This window comes from Hyalella azteca, unplaced genomic scaffold, assembly GCF_000764305.2.
Source record: "Hyalella azteca isolate HAZT.00-mixed unplaced genomic scaffold, Hazt_2.0.2 contig2202, whole genome shotgun sequence".
Classification (NCBI taxonomy): domain Eukaryota; kingdom Metazoa; phylum Arthropoda; class Malacostraca; order Amphipoda; family Hyalellidae; genus Hyalella; species Hyalella azteca.
In genome coordinates, this window is record NW_025932486.1 from 84845 (window position 1) to 97084 (window position 12240).

Sequence of the window (12240 nt, forward strand, 5' to 3'; positions counted from 1 at the left end):
ACTAAGGTAAACACATTAATCGGCATCATTGTATGCTTCTTGAAATAGAAGCTTTTGTTATTAATTAAGATTCTGGATTTAATTATTTTCGTAACGACGGGCAATCTCCCTTGAAGGCGTTCTTTGATTGTCCCGAGTACGTCAATGCATACGTTACTCTAGCAATATGGCATGTAGGTACGTACATTGTTTAACTATCTTCTAGCAACATATTCTGTTATGGAAAGTAATAATAATTTAAGGTTCTATTCGTTTGTAAGCTTTTCTCATATGAAACCTCTAAACCCCATGTACTGAATTTTTTTCTTATTATTGAAAATCGATACAGTTAACATGAACTAGCTTGAGACGCATCGTAGTGAAATTCGATATTTCCTCTAGCGTAACCATTTCTTAGCTCAAGTCAAGGACCGTAGAAATAGTTAAAATGTTGTCGGTGGAAAGCTTATTCTGTCCGTCAATGTTTTATGACTAAATGCATTAAGCTTAACAGCTAGCTGAGAAGGGTTCCGGCTTTAACAACTGCACCATATGGTTGGCTCTGAAGCCATTGTATAGTTTTCCTACTATATTTTCCTATTTTTCATCACTACTATAGGCATGTGATGGTAAAAGTTACTACGTTTTCTAAAAGAAATAGCCTAGAAAAATACAAAGCTGTAATCAACATCATTGATTTGCGATACGTTGTTTTGAGCGATATTTATAGGTTACTCATGAATGACTGTGGTTGGGTCTTTTATATCAGTATATGAAAAAAATTGTGAAACTTGTGTAAGTGTGTTTGCTCATGCAGTTATCTATACCATTTGTCAGATTGTAAATTTTCTCCGTGTCTAAATATTTAACATAGGTACTTTCTTTGAAGAATATTCCGCTTAACACAAATTATCCACTTTCAAATAATTACTTATGTTTACTCTGAAGTAATAAAGCTTGCTTACGAGCATCGCCAAACGTTGTTTAAGCTCACTCCGATGACTATGTATTAAATTTTGCATTTTCTATCGTCGCTACTTGAGAAAATATATGCCAAGTGGTGAATTTTGTTTATTTCCTGTCCGAACTTTTGCTCCAAGATCCTGAGCAGACCTTTGATCTGGAAGTGATGACTTCAAGTGACACGCACTCGAGCACTACAGAAAATTGATTCCTTTTTGTCTATGCGCGTCTCGATTCTTCCTATCATCCTGGTTTGCAGAGGAGCCTTTGTATGCAAATTTCGAATTAAATTAATCTAGCTTAGTTCCAAGTTTTAATTCTCAACTTTATTTCTATTTTCAAAACTCTGGATACCAAATTTGATCAATTTTGTGTTGAATTTATAAAGGTACTGTAGATCATAGTTATGTAACAAGTACTTATTATGTACTGTAATTCGCGTGCTGTACAGAACTTCCTGTAAGTTGAGAATTCTAAGCCAAATTTTAACATCTTGATTGGCAAACAAAAAAATCGAGTACAATATAAATTCGAAAATATAGTTGGTTTGATTCCAAATGATGTCATTAAGTTCGACCCTAAAATGTCCTCCGTCAAGAATTTATTTGCTCGTACAAAAGTAAAGCGCAATTGTGATCGTGAACGCGTGGCAGATCACACCACTTCCAAGCTCCACCTGAACAGCAGAGAGGCTCGCACTGCTCTCTTCTTCCGCACCACGTGTGAATGTTTCTCTGCTCTTCCTAATATAATAAACGTCTTACCTGCATTATTCTACATCTTAAAGATCAAATTTTCTTCATTGATTGTGTTCGTGACATAAAATATGCGTGGGTTGACGTAAAGAAAGACATTATGGTCACTTTATGGCGCCATGTGGCGAGCAAGGTTACGCTACACGAGGTGGGGTGGAGTGAGCGGCGGAGTGACCCGTGTGATGCTGCCATTGTCGGCGAGCAGTTTGGCTTCCGGAACTGTAACCCATGGCGCACATGCCTTTAAAAACCGTTGTGTCTTTAATATTTATACATTTTGTAGTTTATATTTCGGAGAAATTCTTTATTTATATTTATTTAAGCGTATGGGTCGAAATCAAACAAAATCCTCTGTTAATTTTTGTACACGACTCATCCTTACACATGTGAAAAAGATGGTCGCACATCGCGGAAATTTCAAGGGATTCAGCCATAGGATATCAAGTTACTTTTCTTGTTTGTGTTGCTCGTTCAACATTTCTCTTTTTTGAGACCTTACGATGGGAGTCGAAACGCTTTTATGCATCCCATTTGCAAGTTTAATTCTTTCACCTTTCCGGCATTACTTGCACTTTTCTAACTGATAACGGTTATGATGTTTATGGTCTGTAAATATTAATGGAATAACCAACATATCTCGGATAAGACAAGGCCACAGTCTTGTGCATATATATTGTCTCATCATAATTCTTCATGCAAGAAACAAACAAGCCCTAGCTCGGCATATTTCAAGAATCAGTTTATTTCATAGTGTTTTGATCTGCATAAGTCACGACACAATGTGTTTACGGATAAAGTAAAGTATATCGTCTGACGTAAAAATTTGATAAAAATGATAACTAATTAGAAGAAAACTTAATCTGCCTACATGCTGTCTCTCATCCATGCATAGCTTAACAGTTGAGATAAAGGGTGACAACTTCAATCTACCTGTTTGTAAAACTGTGTCGAGTATATCCCGTCAACCTTTGATAATATCTGTAAACTCGAGGTTCTATGAATTGGTGCAAGGTTTCAGGCCGAAGTTATTCGGTAACAAATTATTTTTTTCTGTACGATGATGCATGGTTATTCAGTGCATCCCAAATGTGTTACTGTGTTTAACTGAGGCTCATTGTTACTTTATGGTGTACGATAGTTAATCGTGCTAATTTTATACACGATATTTTTAAAATAATATTCATAAAACGCATATGTTATGTGTTGATAAATTATCGAAAAAATGAAGTGTTATGCATTCATATATACATTGCGCTGAAAGTCATTTCTCTTCTAAAATTCTAATGTAAGTATATAATAAATTTGTAATTTCGTCAAGCTGTTCGAAGAAAAAGACTCACATGAGCACATGAGTAATGTTATTAAAACTGATCAAAGGCTCTCATTCGCAAAAGCTATCAGAGTTATTTACTGCGAATCGGACTGAGCTCAAGCAATTGCGTCGTAAAATAAACTGGCACTCTGGTCTTTACAATAATCATCAATCAACACGATACTTTTCAATATTTTCTGCGCATGTTTTATAAGCGCTCCATTCTTTTTTTTCGCAGACTTAAAGTCCGCCGTCTCGCTTTCACTTCTGTCGTGCTGATAACACTTGACTTCTGTACGGGCTCTAAGAGATAAGCGATGTCTTAAACTCTTCTGAATTCCGTCTATCACTACAACATCTTACTGCTGAAAATAATTTACCATTTATAAAAAGATTGCCTTGTATTTAAGAGGGAATAGTTGTTGTTTAGGCGATAAGGTTCTAGCTGTCGCTCAACGACTCTTGTTCTCTAGCGTCAATTGTTGAATATGCAATTATCATGCCTTATATAATTATAAATGTACGCGATCAAATATTCGAATAATCTCAGAATATGTGTTTGGTATATAAATTGTGAAATGAATTCCTGTTATACGTACGGTAAGAAAATTTAATCTTAAATTCTTTTTCTATTTTCTGCGAGGAGAAATCGATTTACTAAGATGTCCCGACTAGCAGTGGTGTTTTTTTATATTCATATATAATAAGTATTATGATGACGTATTCCTTTCAAAGGTTTATGTTTTAGTGTTTGGTGGGTTTCTGTGCTGCAGAGCTAGGCTGCACTTGAACTTCTTTGGTTGTATTTAAAGTCCTTGGGAGTACGGCTCAGGTGTTACCGCTTCTCACGCAGCACCTCTCGATCAGCATACTCGTCTGCTGTGCTCTCACGCTCGATGCTTGCTTCAAGTTGTCGATTCATCAAGAAACTGATGCCCTAACTCAGTGCAAGGCTATAAAATGCCCTGACTCAGTAAAATAGCTAGTTGCCTGCTGAAACGTAATGAACACGTGAGTCTAACTTCATGATCAGCTCTGGAGAAAAATGTTCATTAGAATCACAGCGCGGACGGTTTTTTTTATTCTAATACATTTCGCGTTGATAGTGATCTTTTAGCGTTTCTACTATTGATCATTTTTTTGCTCTTTTGGTGCCATTTCGTGTGAGAAAATGTCGAGTTGATTTTACAGCTTTAATTGATGTGCTGTACTGGCTTCTATTATTTACATTAGAATAGCTAGACTCGGGAATGTTCGAAGATCACGTCGTGAGCAGACGTGAGTTTATTTTTTTAGAATTGTTATCACTTTATTATTTGTAATGGTGTTTTTATGCCACCTTTCTTCATGGTTATATTCTATGGCCCCCTTTCTGTTCATTCAACGGAATGCTTCCCTCGTCCATGACTATTCATAACTGTCATGGTCGATCAAGCTTCGAACCTGAAATATTAATAGGAAACACATGAGCACGCGCAGACGGCGATGTCTGCAGCTGCTTTTGGTGACAGAGAACGCAGAAAATCTCTCCTAAGTCCTCCTTTATTTTTGGGGATTTACGTAAAAAATACTGAAGATTTTCTCGGACTTATGACGCTTGGACATCTGACTAGAGAGAAATTCTACACGGATTTTCGCGCACCGTTTTTCGCACACGGATTTTCACAATAGACCCCTGACAGTTATCTTCATGCACCGCTAGTGTGTCAAATGATGTATTCGTTCATTATTCGTTTAAATAACACTGCCTATGTTTGATAAATTTCCGTTGCTTTCTAAAATTTTGAAAAACACTAGTGTAAAAGTTTCAATTATTAATTTGAATATTTCTTCGTACAAAATTGCAACAACCAAGAAGAAGAATCTTACTTTATGAATGTAGTAAGACAATCTTTACCTTCCAGCGCCGTTTCTGTTCAAATAATCTAGTAAAACTTCCTATTCTAGTAATTTCCTACCCTTCAATACCTCGGCTTGCAGACCGGATTCTGAGCGCACCGCCGAGTTATACGAAACTTCCTTGTTGATGTATTCTCAAGGTTTGAAGTGCTTTGCCTAAGTTTGTTTGCATTGCTTGACTCAAACATTTCGTTGGATAACTTTTCAGAGTCGAGATAGGTGAGCTTAGTTTAACAACTCTTGCTCCCTCCCCCCCTTCTTTTACAGGCATTGGTACGAATCTAGGAACAACCTAGTGATGGATTATTGAACTAAATGCGTTAAAATTTGTTTGCTTAATATTGACTCTAAACTCGCGTCAGGCATGTCACTGGCATTTGAGTACTTTGGTTCTCTATAACCAACATCTAAGCATTATGTTCAGAGTGACTTCAGACATGCCCGTGAAACCCGAGAACGGGCCATATTTCTATTAACAATATTTATGATGCATAGAAACAAAAAGGTTCAAATTCTGTTCATGCATCACGGTATTTCAAGTATAAACCTGCTTCTGCGTTTTGCCACGAGGAAGGCGTCGTCTATGTCCTCCCAGGTCATTTGCCGGAGCCGGAGACCGGCTACAGTAATTGCATATCTCCGCTTATTAGGATGGACTCCTGTTAATGGACAGCACGAAGTGACCATTTTTGGTCCTGCAGACGCCGAAGTCTGGCTGCAAACCACCTCCAGTGACTACATTGGTTTCTCTCGAACCTACTCTTACCTAACTTACCGTTAGCATTGTTCTTCGTCCTGGTGGTAGCCGAAAAAAAGGTCTGTCTTTTTAGCGCATTTTCTCATTTATGGGAAAAATGCACTATTGTAATCGCCATGTCCGTCTGTCTGTCCATCCGTCCGTGACTCCACGTTTTCGTCGACAAAAAAAAGCGCTCTCTGTCACTCACTGCGGTGAGTACTGAGTTATGTTTTTTATATTAATTAATTGTTCGGTGGATGGTCTGGGTTTGATTTACCGTGCACGAGAAATTTTCGCAGTGGAATGCATTGATTCATTTCTCAATTTTTTTTTCTCATTATAAGTTTTGTGGGGATTGGGTAGAAGGTGTTGGTAGTACTACATTTTAATGGGAAAAGAAAATTTACAGATTTAACGACGATTTCGATGTTTCTACTGTTTAGAGCGAAATAAATGAAAAATGAGGTTGTAAGTATTTACCAATCGAGTATTATATGATTCATCTGACACTCAAAATTTGATGAATTTTTTCTCTTCCTCTTTTGGGTGGTTAACAGTTGCGGTGACAAATAGAGTACATACAGAGTCTACCTCGTCATTTATTCTGAACCATATTGTGATCTATGCCAAACGTTTTTGACTTTTTCGCTTCGTAAATGGCCCACCATGGACCTTCGATGCGTTCGTATATCTCTCGTGGCTTTTCAATGAGTTACTCATGTTTGCGAGCATCCCGTTTTTTGCCCCCTGCTGAGCGCCCGTCATCGATCTCGCGCTGAAGCTGGATTGTTTACATCTGGCCGCCGGTCTCAGGCGCTGCCGCGGAATTGTTTACTCGTAGCCCTGTGTGTTTACGGCGTGTACACTTCACGTCTCCGTGTGTTCCGTGCAACATTTTTTTTTGTTAGAAAGTCTGCTGCGATGCTCATAAACTGCTTTAGAACATCATTTTTTTAGTCACCCTAACTTATTTTTTCGACAACATACTCGTAAAATTTGTGGATCAGTATATGCACGAATATTTTCAAAACCGACTTTGTCGAGGTCATGTACATCAGACTTTTTGGCTGGACGCATTTTCCGTCTTCACACTCATTGTTTTATCTGCAGAACTGCGTGGCCAGAGCGCTGTACAACAACGTCGCCGAGTCCCCTGACGAGCTCGAGTTCCGAAAGGACGACCTCCTGACGGTGCTGGAGCAGAACACGGCAGGGCTTGAGGGGTGGTGGCTGTGTTCTCTCCGTGGCCGCCAGGTGAGTGACACGCCGGAAATTGTGTTGGGAAGATAAGATAAGTCGCAGGATAAGATAAGATTCCGCTCGACTCATCAACATTGGTGATCAACCTACTATTGATCGTCCAAGTATTATTTCTCAAAATTTGGACTGCTTTGGGCGATGTTATATTTTTTACTATGAAAAGCATTAAACTATTTGCACATATGCGTGATTCCTGTCATAATAGGTGATTCTTTTTAAATTTTTAAAAGGAATCCGGATATAGGTATTTATCTCTATATATTAACTCCTCCATAATTTAGACTGCATTAGCGTTTCAATATTTTGATACGAGTTTGGTAGAAATAATGATAGATGTTATCATCTAACTGTAGCCTGATCTCTTGAACAATTTGACGGTTTGCAAGAAGTTCATCCCAGTGTTCAAGTATTGCATTTCAAGTAATTATTAAGAAACTGGTTCAGGTTGGTTTCAGTTAAGTTTCATTTCCAGGGCATCTGTCCGGGCAACAGGCTGCGTATCGTACCGGGATGCTATGATGTCGGTACCGGAGTGCCCACACTCACCAGACCCCATGTCGCCCCCGTGGGGCATGGCGCCGCGGCCAGTGTCGTGCGGAGCTCGGGCAACAAGGTCACCACACATGTTTGTTTTGTTGTCTAGTAACAAATTATTGCTGTCTTACAAACATTGAAATTTTAAATCAAACCACCAATATTGTAAATCAATGTATAATGTAGTTGTCTTCACGTGTTTTAATCTCCGGGTTGTTTCAAATGTTCATCTTACGGCACGAAACATCACGATTTATTTTTGTGCGAATCATTGAAAAAACTAAGAAGAAATTTTCTACAAAACTTATTCTCTATTCCTGGATCAAACATTTCAAACAGAAATTTATTTTTGCTACACGAATTGAATTCGATTACTTTGAGGTGCATCGTTTTTACGTCAATTAACTCTAAATAACAAACTATTGCAGGTAGTTACTCCGAAGCGCATCGGTGACACCTACACATACGACACGCCTCGACGACTCTCCGGGGCCTCCCCTCTCCCTCTTCCCCTCACGCACCACCCCACCCTGGATTACGATGTGCCTCGAGGACCTCCTGCTGGGGGTGAGAATTTCATTCACATGCAATATTTACTGAAAAAAATATGCCAGACTTTCTTCGAGATAATTCACACTGGGATATTTTATATGATACATGAAAGTTAATGAATTAATGTGCATTAAAGCAATTTTTCCGTATTCGATAATCGGGAATGTGTTTCCTAGGCAACGAAGGTCCGCGCTTGTCCCGCAGCAGCAGCCTGAGATACGAGGCTCCTCGTCACTTGCCGCGAGGTTCGTATGAGCTGCACGACGTACCGCACGACCAGCACGTCACCCTTCATTACGACGTGCCTCGAGCTGCGACATCCACGCTCTACGACTCCCCTAAACCACAGATGTCATCCGGCGTGGGGCTGGAGGCCCAGCTTGGCGCAGTTCCTACAAGGAGTCTCATTAAAGGGATCCGGGGACCGCAGCCCAACATGACATCTTCTGCAGCGCCTGTGAAATTGGCTGAAGCTGATGCCGGCCAATACGACGTGCCAAAACCCTGGTGCGCAAGTCAGAATCTGGACGTGCCAACTGCCAGCGATCGCTCTAGCGGCGTTTCCATCATGTCTTGTGACTCGACTTCGTCATCAGCGTCTTCTGCGCCTGCCACAGAGTCGCCTTATTTGTCCTCCATCGGCGGGTCTTCCAACCGGTCGAGCCTCGATGTACAAGACGTGTACGATGTTCCTCCAGAGCCCAGGAAAGTTGGAACTGTTCTGAAGCCACGCCTGCCACCTAGGGAATACGCAAATAGCTCCCGCGAGAACGCTCAGGTTGGCAATAACGTGGCGAGAACCGAGGGCGTTTATGATGTTCCGCCTCAAGTGAGCAGAGATGCGCGACCGCATGACCCTGTGCAGGCAAGAGTCGCTGCCCCTGCAGAAGGGAAGTGCGATAACGCTTTTGTTGGTGCTGGTCTTCCTCTAGAGTATGATTCTGCTGTTGACATGCTAGCGAAAGTGCAGCAAGATCTTCATGCATCGCTGGAAAAGTTAACCAATTTCAATGTCGTATTAAGTCCAACGAAAAAGCTGGTGTCAGATGATCGCTTTGCCGAATCCAAAATAATAATTGAAAGATTAAAAGACACACTTCGTGAATTTATAACATTTTCCGAGGGTTCATCTGTCAATGCTTACAAAAGTGGTGTTCATCCATTAGCCAAATCTCTTCAAGAACAAATAGAACGCTTATCGTCAACATACGACATTATAAAGAACACTTGGGATTGCGCGCAACATGACCGGGAACAAGCCCTAGAGGTGGTACAGCAACTCACTAGCATCGCTAAGCCGTTAGCAGACGACGTGAGGCATCTAGCTCAGCTCATACACACAAACGCTCCTCAAATTTTCAAAAGAACACCTTCGGGTGAACAAGTCAAGCAGAAAAATTTCACTAAAAACTCCATGCATGAGAAACCCACTCGAGATGTGGCTGGCAATGCTCAAGATGAAAATTTATATGCCAATGAGAGCGCCATCTTAGAGGACTACGACTACGTGAAGCTGGAGTCCAGAGAAACAGCCGAGCGAGAGCACCAACATATTAAAGAATCATTGCCAGTCAATTTGAGAAAATCATACGATAATTTAGTTAAACAATCACTCTCGGTGGTTGACAATGACCATCAAAAAGCTTTGTCGGGGTCACCCTTGTCGACGGTGACCTCTCAAAATATCAATCTTAAGGCTGCCCCCGGCAAGGCTTGTAGACTGGATGCGAACGATCGTCAAGTGTTATCTTTTTATAGTAATCAGGCTGAAGAACACATTCAGCACCTCAACACTGCCATTGATGCTTTCTTTCTAACAATCGAAGAAAATCAACCTCCTAAAGTGTTCATAGCTCACTCCAAGTTTGTTATTCTAAGTGCTCACAAATTGGTTTTCATTGGCGACACAGTTCACCGGAATGTCGTCAACAGCGAAGTGAGGTCGTGCGTGTTGAATTGTTCCAACGCATTATGTGATGCTATGAAGAACACTGTGGCAGCCGCGAAAACGGCAGCTATACAATTCCCTTCAGTGTCGGCGGTGCAGGCAATGGTCGACTCGTTCACGACAATATCCAACTTGGCGTGCAACCTCCGAAACGCCATATGCCGGAATTAGAAGCTATGCAACTACTTCTTTAAATTTTTGTATATTGATAGCTTTATAAAGTCATTTTAGTCATGGATTTACAAACAGACTTTTTAAATAAGATTAAATATATTAATGATGTAGAAGTTTACGCAAACCGAATTGACGTTTTTAATCTTCTTTTTCTGTTCCGGAAATGAGAGCTTACACGTGTCCTTGCACTCAGAGGAATGAGCGAGACTTAGTCCAAAAAGTGATGCGCGTTTTGCCCTCGTATGAGTTATTCTGACTCAGTTTTTTCCGGAGGTAAGACACTATATCACTATTTTGTGCAATATGGCGAGTTTATTTTTCTGAATGACTTGCATTTTCGTCGGACAATACGATGCATATCGATTTTGTGAGAAGTTGTCGACAAGAAAGTAAGATCTTTATAACAGAGTTAGTAACATGATGCTTTTTAGTATAAAAATATTTCCCTTGATTTTACCTTTAAAGATGCAAGACTTAATGCGAAACGTTTACAATTGTTGATTCCAATCTGGTTTTAAAGAGATGCTGAAAACTATTCATTGCAATAATTTAATTGATTAGGTTTTTGTTGACAAGGCTGCTCCTCTGTAATGCTGTGTGATTGGAAAACTTATTGTCCATTTTATTGGTAGCATTTTCATTATATGTTATACAATATGTTATACCATTTTTTTCTCGCAACATTTTACCTACCGACACTGTCGTTTTATTATCGTGATTTGTGCATCAATTATTGTCTAATTTTATTTCTATGGCAAATTATTGTGTTATCAGTTACAAATCCCATATTTATTGATAAATAATTCTTCCCCTATAGAAGATAGGAAGTTTCTTGGACATTTTTGTTGTAAATATTATACATGTTCGATTATGCCTTTCTTAACGTGTCTTAAAAACATAATATCCATTCATGTTCCAAATTCCTCTTTTTATACGCATTTGGTATCTAAGACATTCTTATGTCGGGAAGTTGTCTGCAACGTCACTATATTAGTTACGCGTTCAATAGATAGTGTAGCACAAACCAGAGCTACCTCACCAGTCAATGCTAGCACACGCAATAATGTTAATCTTAAGCGTTGTAAACATCATGTTCTTTATGAAAATTGTAATGCTGTTAAAAAGCTCTACAAATTTCACTTCAATAAGTGTGAAAGTTTTAATGTGTGGAAATTGTTCAGGGGTTAAATTTTGTAACTTTAAAAATATTTGGGAACGTGTTAATCAAGGTGTTTATATGTATGAATGGCTTGAATATACTATTCCTTACTCGGGTCACGGTTTTATTATCTGCTAAAGTAAATCAAAATGACGAAAACAGAACATAACATAACATAGTGATGTCGGCGCTGAAGTGTAGGCCTGATGTGGCCTGTCGCCGATTCTTTTCCTTTTCGTGCCTTGTTCATAGATCTAAACTCGTGTCATTTGACCGGATCTTTTCATGACTGACGATAGTTTGAAGTAGCTACAACATAACCGTGTCTTTGAGAAACGACCATGAATCAGCCACATTCATGTCCTTAATACAGTCCGAAATATTCGCCGCATTAACCGCTTCACGGAGTTTATCATAGTCGCCTTTCGCAAAGTTCAAACGTTCACGCTTCCGAAGCGTTTTTTCTGCACAACACTTGATACTGAAAAACAATGATTGGTGGTGGCTTTTGCCCAACGGGGCCTCGTGGCGAAGCACATTTATCATTGATTCTATTGGCTATTTTTCATTGGCTATTCCCTCAATTAACATGAATAAGCTATTGCAACTATATTCCTACTCTGATGTATAATTGTTTCACAAATAATATGAATAGGCTTTTAAACATATATAAATAATGGTATTTTAAAAAGAGTTATAGAACGTCTAAAAAGTAGCTCCTTTAATAAGAACTTGCGTATGAACTTTATTTCTGGAATTATTTTTAGTATTCACATCGAAAGAAATTGATAATCCTGCCTATTTAGTAGTTAAGTTAAAAGAAATTAAAAGGAATTTGATCACACAACACTTTAAAAACTAATATATTGCTCTCGAGAGTCGAGTCATGACATGGTAACTCACTTTGCTCATCTCACTCTCGAGCCATGCAATCCGTAAACATAATGTTGTATGTCATTGCCAACT

The 12240-nt window shown here is 39.3% G+C and overlaps 1 protein-coding gene across 3 annotated transcripts in view; it reads left to right on the top strand.

The window, feature by feature from the left end:
* The window catches only part of LOC108665806 (breast cancer anti-estrogen resistance protein 1), a 30287-nt gene extending 18898 nt beyond the window's left edge, over positions 1-11389 (top strand). For all 3 annotated transcript variants that reach the window (XM_018152610.2, XM_018152611.2, XM_018152609.2), the window contains exons 2-5: positions 6758-6901; positions 7380-7520; positions 7870-8008; positions 8170-11389. In XM_018152610.2, the coding sequence (XP_018008099.1) occupies positions 6758-6901; positions 7380-7520; positions 7870-8008; positions 8170-10112 (2367 nt within the window). In that variant the 3' untranslated portion in view covers positions 10113-11389. The remainder of the gene's footprint in view (positions 1-6757; positions 6902-7379; positions 7521-7869; positions 8009-8169) is intronic.
* The last annotated feature ends 851 nt before the right edge of the window (positions 11390-12240 follow it).